The sequence below is a fragment of the Neophocaena asiaeorientalis genome, unplaced genomic scaffold (genome assembly GCF_003031525.2).
Source record: "Neophocaena asiaeorientalis asiaeorientalis breed wild unplaced genomic scaffold, Neophocaena_asiaeorientalis_V1.1 scaffold134, whole genome shotgun sequence".
NCBI classification, from domain to species: domain Eukaryota; kingdom Metazoa; phylum Chordata; class Mammalia; order Artiodactyla; family Phocoenidae; genus Neophocaena; species Neophocaena asiaeorientalis.
The window spans coordinates 29,857,687-29,876,346 of record NW_020185339.1 but is presented as its reverse complement, the minus strand read 5'-3'; the positions used below and the strand labels follow the sequence as shown (position 1 = coordinate 29,876,346).

At 42.7% G+C, this 18,660-nt stretch overlaps 1 protein-coding gene across 3 annotated transcripts in view; it reads right to left on the bottom strand.

The window, feature by feature from the left end:
• Positions 1-617: 617 nt before the first annotated feature.
• Positions 618-18,660, bottom strand: part of SENP1 (SUMO specific peptidase 1) — a 61,367-nt gene continuing 43,324 nt past the window's right edge. For all 3 annotated transcript variants that reach the window (XM_024736944.1, XM_024736946.1, XM_024736945.1), the window contains 5 exons: positions 9,806-10,009; positions 8,858-8,937; positions 7,847-7,931; positions 7,224-7,319; positions 618-6,273 (listed from right to left, as the gene is read on the bottom strand). In XM_024736944.1, the coding sequence (XP_024592712.1) occupies positions 6,211-6,273; positions 7,224-7,319; positions 7,847-7,931; positions 8,858-8,937; positions 9,806-10,009 (528 nt within the window). In that variant the 3' untranslated portion in view covers positions 618-6,210. The remainder of the gene's footprint in view (positions 6,274-7,223; positions 7,320-7,846; positions 7,932-8,857; positions 8,938-9,805; positions 10,010-18,660) is intronic.

The following is an 18,660-nucleotide window of genomic DNA, read 5'->3' as shown; positions in this document are numbered from 1 at the left end:
GAACGTGAATTCCACCCCCCTTCCCTTTGTAACCTTCTGCGGGGCCCAAGACCAACCCAGCCACCTGGGGGTAGAGGCTGTCTCTGACTCACGATTGGGTCCAGGTCCCCACTGTGATGGAGTCTTCTCCCCATCTGTAGACCCAGGCAATTGTCAGCTATCTTTAACCACATTGGGGAATCAGAAAACAAGGGTGGCTTGAAGGTTTCTCTCCTCACTCCAACCATTTTCAAACGGCTGAAAAATCTTAACTGTGTCAGAAGAATGTTAGAACTCAAGAAATGTCCTGGAGGGACTTCCCTGGTGGTGCAGTGGTTAAGAATCCGCCTGCCAATGCAGGGCACACGGGTTCGAGCCCTGGTCCGGGAAGATCCCACATGCCTTGGAGCCACTGAGCCCGTGCACCACAACTACTGAGCCTGTGCTCTAGAGCCCAGGAGCCACAACTACTGAGCCCGCGTGCCACAACTACTGAAGCCCACGCGCCGAGAGCCCGTGCTCCGCAACAACAGAAGCCACCACAATGAGAAGCCCGCGCACCGCAACGAAGAGTAGCAGCCAAAAATAAATAAATAAATAAATTTATTGAAAAAAAAAAAAAAGAATGTCCTGGAGACGACAAGCAGCTCTTCTAACTCAACACAGATAAAACTGTTTCACCAGGATAGTGGAAGATTTATCAGAAGTTGGTGCTTTCTTGTTTTATTCTTTGGAGTGCGAGTTTTACAGGTAGACCAGCGGAAGCACTTCCTGGAGGTTAGATGGTGAGGAGAAAGGGGTGTGGGAGGGGGCAAGGAGACAAGGGATGCTGTTAGGTATCCAGGGTGGGTTGGAAATCCCAACTGGTGTGTTTGGCTCAGGAGGGCTCTCTGGCTGGCTCCACAGACAGGTCTGGTTTTAAAAAGTGCCAAGGAGCCACAGATTTGCATGTTATTTGCGTTTCAGACTTCAATTCCAGGTATGTGGAATGAAATGAATGAATGAACAGTATTCAGACTCCTGGTTAAGGCGTGGACTCCGGAATCCAGACCACACTGAGGATCCAATCACTGATCCAGCTTGGATCAGGAGACACAGACACAGACAGAGACAGAACAAACAGTCAAAGAGACAGAGAGACAGTCAGAGAGACAAACACCATCGAGTCCTTTTTTACCAGGGAGTTTCCAAGTCAAAGCAAGAAAGCAAAATCCACAGAATTTATTTTAAAATAAATCAACTTTTAAAAACTAGGGAGAGAGTCACACATAGATAGTCAGATAAAGGCAACATCATCTATGACTTATCTCCACCTCTGCCCCTCCATCATCTACACCCAGCTTCAAACTGGACCATATGCCTATGAGTCTGCCTTCTTGATAAGGTCCATTGCTTGGTATCTGCCTGGCCTCCTACATGAGTTAGACTCTAAGGTCTTTGAGGATGGGTGGCTTTTATTTCTACCAAATGGTCAAACCATTTCCACCAGATGGTCAAACCATCTCTTCACTCCACCCTCCAGGGCCCCCAAGCCCAGTGCTTAAACACAGGCTTTTTAAACACCTAGCATAAGAGGCTCCCCAGAAGTATTAGATGGGGAAAATGCCCTCCAGGAACTTAGCTCTGGCTAAGAGACAAGACACAGCCAGCATGTAAAACAGTCCATTTAAAGGACAAGGCAGACAGAAGGGGACCCACAATCCATAATGGATGTACAACATCACTGGAAATAAAAAACATAAAGAAAACTGTATATAATAGAAAGGTATGTGGTTAGGGAAAAAAATACTTTGATTAGGCCCCTTGCACAGAGACTGAAACCCCTGAAGGACATGACAAACTGCTGAGGAAGGGGCTTTTGTTAAGGGCAGAGTGAGGCATTAGGTTTAGGGTCACAAAGGAGGTGCGGCCTCAATGCAGGCTGATGTGAGTGGACCTTCTACCCCGGACTCCTGCAATGCTGGTTAAGTAAATGTTTAGTCAGTCACCCCTACTCCTCCCTAGCAGGCCAAGGAGAAGCAGCTTGCACTCCTGGCCTGGAAAAAAAGCACCAGATCATTCACCTGCCTTCACTGGCAACACAGGTCTCAGTCCATTCTTGATGTAAAGGACAGATTACAATACATATGCCATGTGGAGTTGTATTATTTTCTAAGCGCTCCAGATGTCCAGATAAGAGATTTTAATGTAATCAGGGAAGGCTTCAAGGGGGTGAGATTTGGGTGTGTGTGCGCTGTGTATTCTTCAAAGCAGTAAGAGTAAATTGGATGAGGGGTGCCCAGCAGGTTGAAGACTCTGGGCTCCTTGTGTGCCTCTCCCCGACAACTTTCCTTTCCCAGCGCTAAAGTTCTGCGAAGGAAGGAAGGACAATCTCCAGAAGTCAAGCAGTTGATGGTTACTCCTCAGTTTAGAATGGAGAAAAGTCAGCAGCTATGATCCGTTCCATTAGGAAAGACTGACCTGCGCCTTAACTCTAAGATCAAGCCAGTGTTAACACTGGCCTTAAACTTGACTTTGAATCTCTACCTTGACCAATTTCTATTCCAAGCAGCATTATGACCCTCAATAACATTTCAGAATCTTAGACTTTGACCAGACCCTGGACATCTGGTTCAACCACTCCCAACTGGAATTCTCCCCACCCTCTCCCTGACAGGCCAGAGAGGCAGCCTGCACTAAGGTTTCCTCGAGGTTTATCTTGTAGCTAAAAGTCTCCTAGTTTCCCATTTCTCTCCCACAGGGGATGCATGTCTAAGTACTCTTCTCTTAGTGGTGACCAGCATAACCCCATTTACCCTTACGTTACGTCACTCCCCACCCCCAAAGCTGGGAGTAGGAATTATGGGCTCTTAAAAGACAGATACTAGGATTCAGCACAGGTGAAATAAGGCCTGGGCTATTAGGAAAGCTGTTGGGTTGAGCCTTACTTGTCCCTTCCCAAATTTTAGGATGAATTTGAAGCTGTGGACAGATTGCTCCTGGGTAGGGAAATATGGCCACTTTGCCAGGAGCTCAGCATGTAGTCTGAGTCAACGACAGGGCCTGATAGCATTTCATGTCCTTTTCTGACTCTCTTGAGTATGTGAGCTCCCAGGATGAAAGCCTCATATTCCACCCTACCTCAACCCCCGTGGCCCATCCAGGTGGAGCAAGGGAGAAGACAAATGAAGTGTCAGTTGTCTCTCTTACTCTGGGTTAAGACATATTTGAGAGCTGGAGGGATGGCACAGGAGAAGGACCAGAAGCTGAAACGTTAAAAACATTGGGGCTCTGAAGTGAACCCTCCCTCTCTACCCACTAGAGCCTTTTATGGGCCACGTAGAACCAGGTGGTGATGGACAGACTATGGAATATGGCTGCTGGCAGTGCTTTTCCAGGCAACCTGTTTCTATCCCAGAACACTAAAACTTTGGGGCTAATCTTGCTAGGGGCAGTGGGTAGAAGAGGCTAGCACAATTACAAGGGCAAAATAAGAGAGAAGTTGATACCACAGAGAAATATGTAGCACCTCATATACAGAGGAGTTAGTTTACACAAAGTATCCAGGCCAGATGAGGGAAAAGCGCTTACATTCAACCCTAAACAGGGCTCCCGGGAGCAACGGTGGGTCCCAGGTGACAAATGGGATGGAACTAGCCTCTGCGCCTCACACCATGTATCCTCAAATGGGCAGGAATGGTCTGATTTTCTCTGTACAGGGTCCAGGAGTGATTGTTGAGACTGTGGTTTCTGCTGAAGGCTTCATATCTGGCATCTAGAGCTTATCATCCATCAAGTGTTCCTTTTTTTAGGGGAGGCAGGTAATTATGAGCACTGGACACAGAGGAGAGGGGAAGATCAGAGAAAAGGAAAGCAATAGGCTTTAGTTTAAAGCAGGTTAAACAAGACATTGGTAACATGCCCTTGGCCATGGAATACAGGAACGTCCCAGTTTTTCCCCCTGTCATCAAGGTCCGCCCTTAAATGAAGAAGAAAGTTTCCAGATGTTAGTCCTGCTCTTCTTGGGCAGCTCTCTGGAAAGAACAGCCCCCACTATGCTAAGTCTACTTGGTTCCCACCCTGGACCACAACCTGTGTCTCAGCCTGGCCCACTCACGCAGGGCATCTCAGGATCACTAACTTCACCTTGTACAAAACTGCACTGGTCAGAAAGTGGGGCCAAATTCAGACAGGCTTAACAATTCCTTGTATATTTTTCAAAGTGCTTTTGTTGCATGTTTCATTTTCTGCTGTACATGGCAATAAATATTTGTTGCTTTGGTCTGTACAAAAAGTCTGTGAGGAAGGTAAAACAGATGTTATCTAAATGGACAAACAATAAATACAGAGAAGTATCTTGTTTTGAGTCCCCCAGACAATAGCAAGAGTGCCTGAAAAACTCAGGTCTTTTTGATTCATGGTCCAAAATCTATACCATATTGTCACCTTTCAAGTTGTCACTTAAATACATTAAGTACCAAGAATCGATGTTCAGGAGTCCCACAATGAGCCTGCATGCCATAGCTCTCTAAACGAGAATGTGAAAGTCCCAGGAACTCATATATAGAAAGCTATTTATTTCCTATAGAAAACACCAAAAAACCCCAAAACAAAACAAAACAAAACAAAACAGGCAAGAAAGAAAGAAGAAAAAAAAGAAACAAACAAACAAAAGGTGGTCTTCCCCCTAAAGGCAGGCAGTATGGAAAACGTAGGACATCTAGTTGCTGGAGTGGAAAACAGTAACATTCAGTTAACAATGGAATATTTAAAAAAAATAGTTTTCTTTTCAAATTGTAACCTGTGGTAACACATAGAAAAATGTACTAAACAAGCTTGATATAAAACAGAGTAAAATTTTCAAATAAGCCCAGGGAGAAAGCACAATGTTGGAAAGGATGAGGTACATGGGAAGAGAAGAAAAGATTTCGTACAAAACTACCTATTACAATACAGAAAAAAGTATAAAATGTTCCTGTTTTGGAACTTAAGTACAAAATGACACTGGCATTGGATCATTTCACTATCTAGCCTGAGGAGCGCTCAGAGGGTGGGGAGATGCCACGTAGAACAAAAGGAATAGCAGTTTTTCATTCTCAGGTTGATCAGTACAAATTCCACCCGTTTTCCAGTTGAAAATCTCGCCTCCCTCTGTAACCTCTACCCCTAAGCCAAATCCATCCAGGAATCAAAATATTCTGTTAGGAAGTCCACAAACACCCTACACATAGGGGCTGGGATCTGTGCGTGCTGGAGCTAAATTTGGAAAATGGTAATAAACCTACAGGCTAAAATGGTGAACACATTCAGCCTTCAAAAAAAAAAAACAAAAACATATCCCTGTGAAATATATATATATATTAAATTCTCTGTGGTTAGAAACATATTTAAACTAGCTAGCCACAGACCAAACTAGACCTGCATTCATCCAATGCTGGAATTTTATGCTAAAGACTGAGGTCCTTCTTCTTGGTCAGAAGTAGGTAGCAGTAAAAGTGGTGCCTTGTCGCTCCACTAAACTGCTCCCTGGGTGGGTCTTCCCCATGTCATGTGTTGTGAGCACATGCAAGCCTCTGCTTTTAAGGAAAAGACTGCCTGGGACTTTGGGGTCCATCCAGGGCTCACGTGTTGTGCCTCAGGAGAGGAAGAAGCTACAGATGATAAAACAGCCTTGTACAGAAGCAGACGGATTTCACAAAGGGGCATATAAATAGGAAAAGTCCTGGAGGAGGGAATTACGCAGGTGCCCCAAAGTCCAGTTTACAGTCACTTTCCCAGTGACATATCTTGAAAATCCTGTGTTTGTGTATGTGTGCGTGTATATGCTGGTGGTTTTCATCCCTACCTTTTTGCCCACGTCCTTTCCTACCTCTTAGTAAGGCCTAACAACAAGAGTTTACATGAAATCAAGAGTCTTTCCAAGCTTCTCTCAGGCCCCTAATTAGAGACTGAGTGAGGCTGGAGCCCTTTGAAAATAAGATGGCAGAACTGAAGAAGTGAAAAGCAGTCTCTCTCTTCAGCTTAGGGATGTCCCTCACCCCTTTCACAGCACCAAAGTTTCTTTGCAAAAATAGTATCTGAGATACAAAAGGAAAGGCAGATGTGCTTGTGAGTGCATCTCTCCAGGGCCTGGTCCAGGATCAAGGACTTTACAAGAACAGAGGGTTGGGAGCAGCTGTTTCCAAGGTCTCTGGCCGTAGACAACAAAGAGCTGGTCTCCCACAAGTCCACGTCTGCTAATTGAGAGAGTCTTCACAAGAGCTTTCGGTGGAGGATTTCCCAGACCATCCGCTTCCGGAAGTAGGGCATGTGTTGCTGTAGGGACACAGAGACACCCTTATTTTCATTTCTTGTATGCAGACCTAACACTCCTTTCCGTCTTGAGGTTTTCAACTAAAATAATCTCAGCTGAATTTCTGATCTTTCAAATGGCTCATTCTTTATCACATGTGATTTTTTTTCTTTCTATTGTTTTCTATTACTATCTTTATTGCTATTTTCCATTGTTGTAACCTTAGAAGTTTTGTTGGGCATTGCCAGGAGTCCCCAGGGTACACCCAAATGTCTCCAAGAATTTTGAGAATGGTGTCTATCAAGTCCTCTATGTTAAACTTTTAAGAGGATATGAGATCCGAGCTTGAAAATCAAAAACTCACTTTTTACAGGAGATGTTATAGGAACTGCAAGAGTGAGCTCCACCCAAGGGCTATGGTGGAAAAATCTTGTAAAGCCATTGATTTAAACAGAAGTAAAGAGTTAAGTGAAGGACACAGAATAACCCCCAATCTCTAGTCTCAATCCATCTTGGTCTCCGAAGGACCACATGGACAGAAATAAACAATCACAAACTATAAGAAGACTGACCAGCTGCATCAAGTGAGGGGCAGGGGAAGAGGGCAGCATAACAAATTATACTAGATCAAGGTGTGGCCTGTTCCAAAACTTAACTGCTACCCAAATAAAGGGAAACTATAGGAAACTTGCTCTGGTCCCAGTTCTCTGCTTCTCACAGGATTTGAGGTAGGAGGGAGAGATGGGCGGAGGAGAAGGCTCTGCCCATGCATCACAATATGTGATATATGGTACCCAGGGCGTGGCCTATCACTACCCTTTTTCTTGTGAGGCGGCACAGGCAGTAACCACCCGTGTTATGAGCCACAAGCTGAAGCAGAGCCCCCTTAGTGGAGCAAGTGGAGGGAAAAACATCTATCTGGCAGCCTGGAGATGGGGTAGTCATAGAGCTCCCTCCTGAAGGCTTGGCTCACCTGTGTGAAGTTGATTGGTCTGTCTTTGGTAATGCAGTCAGCATATTTACAGGCAAACATGCCACAGTCGCTTCCATTCATCTGCTGTGGAATTTCCTGAAAGGCCAAAAACAATAAAAAAAGTGACACCTTTCCAAGCTTCCTTCTTTCTTATTTGATTATAAGTAAGAGCCAAAGGATATAAATTTTACAGGTTTCCCTGAATTTTGAAGAGATGACCCTGGTCCCCCACTCAGAACAACAAAGGCTCAGAGAAAAAAATTCAGCATCTCAGTCCAGCCTGTGTTATTTCATATTAATCACACAGGAGACTATCTTAGATTTCCATGACACCCAAGGGTGTAAAAGCTGGCCCCTCCCACAAGGGCCAAACAATCTGCAAACATTTCCCATAGACGAAAGTTTAGCAAAATAGCTGGGCATTTATAAAACCTAGTTCTTTATAAGAAACACAATACTAGTTTCCCACAGATAGCTTACTCTATCTTCCCCAAGGAACCAAACGACCAAGCTGAGGTGAGGCTAGACACTAACAAAGAAGGCCTCTGGGGACCAAGCAGTAAAATCCTTTTCTTTCTAATACCCTAGTCTCAGGATTTCCATCTCATCAAGGAGAAATGTACCTGGCTTTTCTTGCTGAAGAGTTGCCAGCCATTGGTGTCAAACTCTTTCCTTTTCTTGTCAATGCTTTCTTGCTTCAGGTATTGCCTAAAGGTATTGGGAGAGAATGAGATGAGCTTGGGGAGCAGTGATGACAGCTGCCACTGCAAGAATGGGGTTGACAATCCTTAGGAAGAGTTTTCTTCTGCGCGTCTAAGGAAAACAGTATATACTACTGGGCAGAGAATCTTTGGACTGCTAAGCTTCCTTTGGAGGTCCCACAATTCAGGCCTGCCCTGTCAACCCAAGAGAAGCATGACATCTGCCTTTGATACCCAGGCTCTTTCTACCTACTGTCCGTCCTGAGGAACAAGTTCTGATTCTTCTCCTTGGTTTATATGGGCCTACAGAACTCAATCTAATGGAAGAAAAATGTTTCTCCAGCAATACTGAGGTATTTATTTATTTATAGTCTTGATTCTCCTGTGTGAAAATTCAATCCAAATCAACAATTTGTTGAGTGCATACCTCATATACAGCACTCTTCTTAAGTGTGAACTGCTCACCATTCTGGAACCCAGCCCCCTCCTGGCTGCCAAAATGGTACAGTGAGGAATAGACATTTTGGAAAGAGAAACAGATGGGATATAAAGAGATTTGCATTCTGGTTCCCAGTTGAGCCACTAACTAGTAGGACCTGAGCAAATGTAAGTTACCTCTGTGGGTCTTGGTTTCTTCATCTGAAAATTTAGGAGGTTGGAGTAGATGATTTCTAAGTAGTTTCTATATCTATATGTATATATCCACTCTATATTTAGAGCACTGGGACAGTAATTATCCCCATTAGGGTGTATTTTTGGTATTATATTATTATTAAGCTTTACTTACTTAGATGGAAAATACCCATTCTTATTCAAGATAAAGATTTCCTTTATTAATCACTACATTGAAGGGATCAGAGAACTGAGTTCAATAGCTGGAAAAACATAACATATACCCAACATCAAACTCTTTGTCCTCAACTCCCTACTTACAAGAGGATCCTGCAGGCTTCATTGTTTATCCCACCCATGGAGTCGTAATAGGTAATATTCTTCTTTCTAAAGTCTACAACCTGGGAATTAAAAAAAAAAAAATCTGTGTTTATGAAGTGAAGAAAACTGGTTTCTCAGCTTTTTCCTTCCCTGGAATTTGGAACCTTCTGCCAGATTTCCTATGATATCATGACAAGTTTGATGGATGCTTAGCATTATACCATGCTTAATCTGCAGAGGAGAGAAGAACAGGGGGATTATTTACTCAGAACTACAATGGGGGCTAATTGACTGGTGGCTACAGTAATTGCCCTGAAACCTTTTTCTAGTATTCAGGTTCTCCATCTGCACTGTGGGTAACAGTGAAGACAAAACATGCTCTTCAGAGAACGTAAGTCGAGTGAGATAATTTCCATACATTTTCTGAAAGATGGTAAAAGAGTCTAGGTTTTGTTTCTTTACTTGGAGAATTTCCTTTTGGCTTATGCTTTTCAAAGGTAACTCAAAACAGACTGTGAAATATTTTTATACTTTTATTAATATATTAAGCTCATGTATCCATGTTCTCAGAGTCATAAAAAATATTAAATTACCAAGTATGCAAGACAAGTCATGATTAGGCAGAAAATAACAGTCATAGAATCTGAGTTGGCAGCATCATTAAGAAGTCACTTTTACTCCCCATGCCTTGCCTTTAGCCTGCTTTGACTTATAACTCCCTTTTAAAATATTTCCAGAAAAGGAAAACTCCACAGCTTTCTTCCAAGACTAAGTATCTCCCACTCTTGACAGGGAGTTCACTGATCTATCCAATTTTTAGACAACTAAATGCTACTTTTTCTGTCAGTCATCTAGTGAAAATGTAGAACTAATATTCACTACTCTCTGTGTATTCTATAATTATATAGATTTCGTTTAAATTTTATCAGTGATAAAAGAGGCACTCACAGCAAGACACCAGTGCACTCCCAGGTGAATGGGCACCAAAAGAATGTCAACAGAAAAGACATCCACTTTCTTGGTCCAACGTTTCACCGCTTGATAACCAGCCGTTTTTAACTTAGTGAAAAAAAAGGTATTAAATGCATGCACACTTGGCAATCCCTTCTCTTTACTTCGCTCCATCAGCATATTCATGTAGAAATTGATGATCTGTGGGAAGAAAGTATATGTATTAAAATAGATACTCCAGCCTTTCAAAATAGTTGTGCTGTGAGAAGGAAACACAGCGGCTATAATGCACAGCATAGGTTAGTTTCCTAATCAATTCAATTATGACTTCAACACCCAACAGCCTCATGTCCCTATATCAAATTCTGACTAGAAGGGAGGAAGGGGTTGAGGTGGTTATAAACAGTGAAAACAGAAAAAGCTGATGTGTGTGTGTGTACACACACACACACACACACACACACACACACACATATGTGTATATATATGGGTCCGGATACATATGGGAAGATGTTGGCCGGACTTGTAGAAGACTGAAGATCAGGTTAAAAAAACTGGAAAATGAGGAGGAAGGGGTGGTACAAGGTGAGACTCAGAGAAAAGGAAAGGAAGGAGTACAAGCAGTTTAATGAGGTACACACTAGCAGTTCCTTTAATCTATCAGGACTGTGCGAGTAATTTAAATAAATCCTGAGCTCAGAGTCTAGTGTTAATAAAGCTAAGATCAGTAGTTCAATCCTCCTATGTAGGTCTCCTGATTCTGCACAAAGATAGAAAATTCCGCTCCATGACTAAGGATTGCATTTTCAGCCTAACAAGCCACGTAGCAGAAGCAAACTGTTTTGGCCTCAAGTAGAATTGAGTGACAGAATAAACCATCAACTATACTGGAAAAACATCTCTAAACTGGCAGTAGCTCAGCAATGTCACCTTTATAGAGGCAGACATGGATATAGTATAACCTACATTACATGAGACCTGAAAGTAAAATGACACACATGAAGAGTAAAGTTCTCCCCCAGAAACTATATGGTTAGCTGCCTCATTTTTGTTGATTTCATTTATGCCTTCAATATCAAGTACAAGTGAAAGAAATTAAAATGCTTGATGCAGGAGATACGTTAATGAAACAATGTGTTCTCTAACAATGACTATGTCGTCCATGGTTCCTTTAAGTCCAGGACTCCTTGGTACCAAAGCTTGAAAGTTACTGTGCCGGAAGTTACTGCATACTTACTTTATGTGGCCAGCTGAGGTCAGGCCAGTGTCTGTCAACTGCAAGGAATGAATGGGCTAACTGATCCAAAGCTTGGAAATATGACTAAGAAAACAGGCACATTTTTCAGAATGCTTTTTGGGGAAAGGGAAAACACCACCGTCCTTTGACAAATATTTACACACTAGAATGCCAGAGCAGTGAGCTACTGCCCAATAGTAGGCAACTACATACTGGGGAGGCAGCAGGGAACACTGCCAGGAACACACCGGAGCGTGGTCTAGACCAGAGAAAGGGCCTATAGACGAGGATGCCTAAGCAGCTGCAGGGAAACCACATTCACCATGAAGCAGAGCTCTGAGGGTGGTGGGAGGGAGAGCCAGGACTGAAGAAAGACACTGTTCTTCCTGCATCTCTGAACAGAACAACAGGCCCAGAGGACTCAGGTTGTGGTTAATTCTCTGCTGAGTGATGCCCAACAGGTAACTGGAGCTCAGTTATTTACAATAATGACAATGAATTATGACACAATTAGGATCACAGATTTCTCCAATCCAGGTTTTTAATTTAACCCTGCCCCCCGAAGATAATGGTGCTAAAGGATGCTTCTCGGCTTGTGAAGGCAGCCAGGAATGCAGGAGGATCTTCTCAGCAAGCACAGATTTCACAGCTATAATCTACATCCTCTAGTGAGAGAAAATCAGCAGGAAGGGACTGATTCCTCTGGCATTCTATCCCACAATATTAGCCATGCTATGAGGCTAAATAAACCCTTCAATCCAGGGGGTGAAGTGAACAGGCAGACAACATGTCAGTCACTGTAAGCCAAACCCTCCAAGGGGCCAGACAAGTTATATATTACAACAGGCAACAAGGACTTAGGACGGAAGTAGAAGAAATCAGAGAGAGACAAGGATAGCCAAGCACATGAAAGCCACGGAGATATATCTCCCCCAGGTGCCCATCAGAGGGGTATACCACCTTTGGGATCGTTACCCTGAAGTGAAAAGGATGACATAAATGAGTGTCATGCTACACACGACTATCCTATTTTTCAGGAGGAAAGAGTGCCAGAAACCAATTAAGTTTAGCTGGACCTACACAGACTGAGCTGTTTGGCTTCTTATTTCATTTTGTTATTTTGAGAGAGTGGACCTATAAAGCTAAAGACCAAGCCAGCTGAACAGGAACAGAGACCTAGTGATCAGGACACCACACTAAGAATCCCTCTTCCACTGCTTCAGTTCTGCCTCCAACCAAGGTTTCTCCACTGAGAGGGAAATGGCTTCCTCCAAAGTTAGTTCATTAATTAGCTCTATGGAGTGGTCTGGGTTCTTTTTCATTTCTACTGTATCTCAGTAGGAGGGAGTTTAGTGGCTTCAATGTTCCCTCCCATTAACTGAGGACATGTAATCTGACATCTGAGGCAGAATTTAGATCCGAGTTTTTCTCCTCAGTTTTTCAGCTCTTACTCTATACAAATGAGGAAAATTGCCATAGTTCAGCCAAGACACAATCATACCAAAAAAACAAGCTAGGAGTTAGGAGAACAAAAAGAATCCTACACGTCATCTCACAGAGGGCTGAAGATAAAGGAAAAAGAAATGAGAGAAGGGATCACAGTGCTTAAGATGAAAGAGGAGCAGTGATGGTCAGAGCATTTGCTTGTATTTTGTGAAGACAAGGGTCCCTCCCCTTGCATGGTGAGAGCCTCTCTGCACACAGGACTCTCTTAGCTTCAGAAGATCTTCAATTCCCTTTGGAATAGGGGGCTAGGAGTAATAAGTCAGCCCTATGCCTACTGTTTGTCTTGCACTTGTCCCTCTTTTGGGGGCCCACACTTGCCTCTGCTTGCTGCAGCTCCTGGTGCCTGAAGAGCTGCCCTTCCTGCTGCCTTCGCAGCTTTGGCCATGAGTGCCTACTTGTCTATGCAGCCCTGTCTGAGGGTGGAATGGTTGTTTATAGTGTCTTATTCCTTTGTGATTTTATTTGAAGAGCTGCCAGGTTGAAGCTGAAAAAAGCTTCTCTTTAAAAGAAAAGCCTACCATGTTTTCAAACTAAGGACTCAATCCTTTTCCTGTATGTTACCACAATGACATAAATGACTGTTATTTGTATCCTCCTTCTCACGCAGTAAACCAGCCAAACTATTGTTTTCTCATGCATATAGAAGTAAAACATTTCACAATACAATCCTGACTTTAACCCTTTCCAATTTCACACTTTGAACCCTTATAATTGACTTAGGAAATAAATGTTCTAAAAGTCCTGAGCATGACAGTGTTCCTGAGCAGAGACCAAGATAACTTTCAGGGGGAAAAAAAGCTGTTTTCCTATTTTACCCCTCCAGATTTTCCCCTCTACATACTCATTCTGAATTTTTTTTTTTAAAGATTTAATTGTATTTATTTTTGGCTGTGTTGGGTTTTCGTTGCTGCGCACAGGCTTTCTCTAGTTGTGGCGAGTGGGGGCTACTCTTCCTTGTGGTGCGTGGGCTACTTGCGGTGGCTTCTCTTGTTGTGGAGCACAGGCTCTAGGCGCACGGGCTTCAGTTGTTGCAGCACGCGGGCTCAGTAGTTGTGGCACACAGGCCCTAGAGCGCAGTCTCAGTAGTTGTGGCACACGGGCTTAGTCGCTCTGAGGCATGTGGGATCTTCCTGGACCAGGGCTCGAACCCGTGTCCCCTGCATTGGCAGGCGGATTCTTAGCCACTGCGCCACTGGGGAAGTCTCCCTCATTCTGATTTTTAAATTAGACTTATCCTTGTCAACCAGAAAACCCGAAAGACTAACCAAGCAACAACCCCTGAATATTATGAGTCAGAAGGTCACTCACTCCTAAAAAGATCTAATCTAATAATATTATAGAAACCAAGAAGGCAGACTTCAGGTAAGCTCTATGTTACTGCATCCCTCACTGTGTCCATGCAAATTCAAGCAACAAATTATTAGATTTACTGCCAAGGTTTTAGAGAAAGAGAGGCAGGCAACATCTATTTTTATGGGGTCATGACAACTGTAATTATTCTCCCTGTGACCTCACATAAATCCCTGGTTTATCAATAGGACTAGTTCTACTAAGAAACACTTTAAAGAGGTAAACTATAATGATGTGGAATCTTCCCATGAGTCATGTTAGAAACACTATAACTTCCATTCTGGTCATTTTATTCCACATGTTAGAGTGCAGAGCATATCGTAGACCCCATCATATTCACTTAACTAATTTATCTCATTTTCTCTGATTTTTTTCCCTTCTTACGCAGTTTTTATTTCCTAAGGAAAAGCTACTCCCTGTGCTAGGTTTGTCTAGTTGGGCTTAATGTTTGGCAAGATGTTTCCTCTCTTACCAAGCATCACTTAGATTTAACTTCGCCTTGGAAACAGTTAATTATTGAGAGAGAGGTACTGAAATCTTCAACAGTGATTATAAATTTGTCTATTTCCCCTTCCAATTTTCTCAGTTTTTACTTCATCTATTTTGAAGTTCTGTTAGGTGTGTACATATCTAGGTTGTTAATCCTCTTGATGAACTTACCCGTTTACCATTATGAAAAGTCTATCACTGGTAATATGACTTGCTCTGAAATCTACTTGGTGTGATATGAATATAGTTACTTCATCTTTCCTTTGTTTAGTGTTGGCACGGTATATTTTTTCCATCCTTTTACTTTTAACCTATATGTGTCTTCATATTTAAAACAGGTTCCCTGTAGACATATTTTTTAACCTAATCTGACAATCTGTGCCTTTTAACAGGATGTTTATACTGTCCAATACGGTAGCTACTAGCCAAATGTGACTCTTGAGCACTTGAAATATGACTAATGCAAGTTGTGTTGTAAGTGTAAAATACACACATTTTAAATAGAAGGTAAAATACTCATTAACAATATTTTCAGATTTATTACATGCCAAAATAACATATTTTGGATATATTGGGTTAAATAAAATATATTATAAAATTAGTTTTACCTGTTTCTTTTTACCTTTTTATTAATGTGACTACTAGAAAACTTAAAATTACATAGATGGCTCACATTATATTTCTACTGGGTGTGCTGGGTTAGGTCATTTACATTTAATGTGATTACTGAGATGGCTGGTTTTAAATCCACCATCATGTTCTTCTTTTACTATTTGTCCCATCTGTTCTTTGTATCCTTCCTCTTTCCCTGCCTTCCTTTGGATTGGGTATCTTTTAATTCCATTTTATCTCCATTACTGGCTTATAACGATACCTCTGTTTTTTGTTTTTGTTTTTAACTGGTTGCTCTAGGATTTATATGTCTTTAACTTATTGTAGTCTACCTTCGTATAACATTATACCACTTCATGTATTGTATAGGAGCCTTAAACAAGTATGTACTTCCATTTTTCCCCTCCTTTGTGTTATGATTGTCATATACTTTACTTCAACATGTTATAAACCCCACAGTATGTTGTTTTATTTTTGACTTGTCAATTGTCTTTCAGAGATATTTAAAACTGAGAGCATTTCCACTGCTCTTCACTCCTTGTGTAGACTGAAACTTTTACCTCATATTTTTCTTCTGCCTGACAAATATCTTTTAACATTTTTATGGTAGAAGTCTGCTGGTGATGAATTCTTTCAGCATTTGTTTGCCTAAAAAAGTATAGCCTTATTTTTTGAAAGATATATTTGCTGGTATAGAATTTAGGTTGCCAAGCTTTTTTTTTTTTCCTCCTTCAGAACTTTAAAGATATAGCTATATTGTCCTCTGGCCTACATGGTTTCTGACAGATCTTTGTTCCTCTGTACATGATATGTCTCTTTTCCTCTGGTTGCTTTCATTAGTTTTCTCTTTATCAGTGGTCTTTAGCAATTTGATTATTATACATTTCACTATGGTGTTTCTTCTACTTGAGGTATGCTGAATTTCTTGGATCTGTCAGTATATTTCCAGATTTGGAAAATCTTCCACCGTTATTTCTTTAAACATTTTTTTCTGATACCATTTATACCCCACCTTCCCTTCTGGGACTTCAATTACATGCTTAGGCTTGACACTGCCCCAGAGCTTGCTAAGTTCTAGTCATCTTTCCTCAGCCTTTTTTCTATTTCATTTGAACGGTTCCTATTGCTCTATTTTCAAGTTCACTAACTGTTCCTTCCACAGTGTCTAATATGTTAATCTCATCTCATGTATTTTTCATTTCAGATACTGTATTTTTCATCTCTAGAAGTTCAATTTGGGTCTTTTATATTTTCCATTTTTCTCCTCATAATGTCCACTTTCCTCTACTTTCCTGAACATGTGAATATGTTTATGATATCTGTTTTAATATCTTTCTTGGCTAATCCTATCATTTTTGTCTTTTCTGGGTATTTCTATAGTGACTGTTTTTTCCCTTTGTTATATTTTTCTTCTATTTGCATGCCTGAGAATTTTTAATTGGATGCTAGACATTGTGAATTTCATGTTGTTGGGTTTTGTTGTTACCAGAATTTGCTGTGTTCCTTTAAATATTGTTGGGCTTTGTTCTGTGATATAGTTAAGTTAGTTGGATCAGTTTCAAGCTTTCAAGACTTGTATTTAAGCTTGTTACCATGGGTTCAGGCGGCCTTTATTCTAGGGTCACTTTGGCCCCACTCTTGAAGCAATGCCCTTTTGAGGACTCTATTCAATGCCCCACAACTTTTCTACTCCAGATGGTTGGGACATGAACTATTCTTGGCACCTGTGTTAGCTCTCAGGCTTGCTCTGATTCCTTCTTCCTGGTGGTTCCTTCTCCAGGCTCTGGTAGTTTCTTCCCATATATGTACAGATCAGTACTCAGCCAAAGATTTGAGAGGGGCCCACTGCACATCTCTGGAGCTTTTTTCTCTTTGTTCAGCAACTTCCCCTCCAGTATTTATCTCACAAACCTTAGCCACTTTGGCCTCCCTGAACTCTGTCTCCTCCACTCACAAGACTGCCAGGCACTGCCAGGCTTTACCAGCTCTCTCCCCTCAGCACACCACCCCAGTAAGCTGTGGAAATCATAGGCTCATCCTTTTCATTTCCCTTCTCTCAGGAATCACTGTTATCCAATGTCTGAAAATTCTTGCTTGATGTTTTATCTAGTTTTCTAGTTAAGTTGAAAGAGTAAATCTGATCCATTTTATTCTATCAAGACCAGAAGAAGTCAGATTCATTTACTTGTATGCCTAAATAATTTCCATGTATTTCTAAATTTATCTGATGCTTTATAAAACAACTTTTAGGCCCTCTAAGAAGCAGAATTAGCAGGCCATAAAGAGAAACACAAAGCCTAAAGTAGTCCTCTCCTCAGGATCATTAACCTAAAATCTTAGACTTGGATTCCAGAAGTTATTCAACTCAATCTCCAGGAAATAATAATTTCTAGTACTGACATACACTTAAAAATATTTCCTTTTGTTTAATTGTGACTTTCAATCTACTTTTGCAACTAATTCCTCCTCTCTTTAACCCTGTCTTCCTTCCCTTAATTAGAAATTTCTTTTAATAACTAATCACCAGACCTGGTAAAGAAATCCCCATCTATATGTTATTAGCTTTCCAGCCTCATCTTCTACTCTTTACAAGGCAGCCACTTCCCACATTCCAATTTTGAGAAGTTTCATTTTCTTATAGTAAGGTAAAATGTTAATCCTGTCAATCATTAGTCCTTTGAAGCTGTATAGAATTTAACTATTCACCTATACAAAAATCCATTCTTGGGCTTCCCTGGTGGTGCAGTGGTTGAGAGTCCACCCGCCAATGCAGGGGACGCGGGTTCGTGCCCAGTCCGGGAGGATCCCACCTGCTGCGGAGCGGCTGGGCCCGTGAGCCATGGCCGCTGAGCCTGCGCGTCCGGAGCCTGTGCTCCGCGGCGGGAGAGGACACAACAGTGAGAGGCCCACGTACCGCAAAAAAAAAAATCCATTCTTAAAAACATGTTGGGGGCGGCGGAGTCGAGATGGCATACTAGGGGGACGCGGAATTCACGCCTCCTCACAACTAGGGCACCTACCAGGCACCAGTGGGGGACCACGGACACCTAAGGGGGCGGGAGGAACCCCCAGCAACTGGGTAGGACGTGGGTCATTGGGGGAAGGAAGGGGGAGTAGAGGTGGAGGCGGGATGGGATTGGTGCCCCGAGGGGTGGCTGAGGGAGGAGAAGGGGTAAATCGGGGAACCACTGGGAGGGTAGAGGATCAAAATGGAGTGTGGCCAGGTTTCCGCTGCCCACTTGAACCCCCAGGAACCTGCTGAGATCCCGGGCCTGATCCTCTGCCCACTGAGGCCCCCTCCATCCACGCGGGTCCTGAGGGAGTGGGAGGGAGGGAAGGGGGAGCAAAAGTTAAGGCCGGACCTCCAGGACCAGCACCCCTGAGGGGTGACTGGGGGAGGGGAAGAGTTCCTACAACCAGCGGGACCCACCCACGGTTAGGGGTCCAGGAGCAACAGGAGACCCTGGGGGAGATAGTGGGGGAGGGGCACGAAGGAACGGAAGGGAACAGGGCCAGTACTTTCCTGTCCACTTAGGCACCTGGAAGCCTGTTGGGCTCCCAGGCCTAATCCACTGCCCTCGGAGCCTCCCTCCTGCAGTGCAGAGCCCAAGCCCCACCCCTACACCCCCACCCAGGGCCCTGACTCTACTCTCTGAGA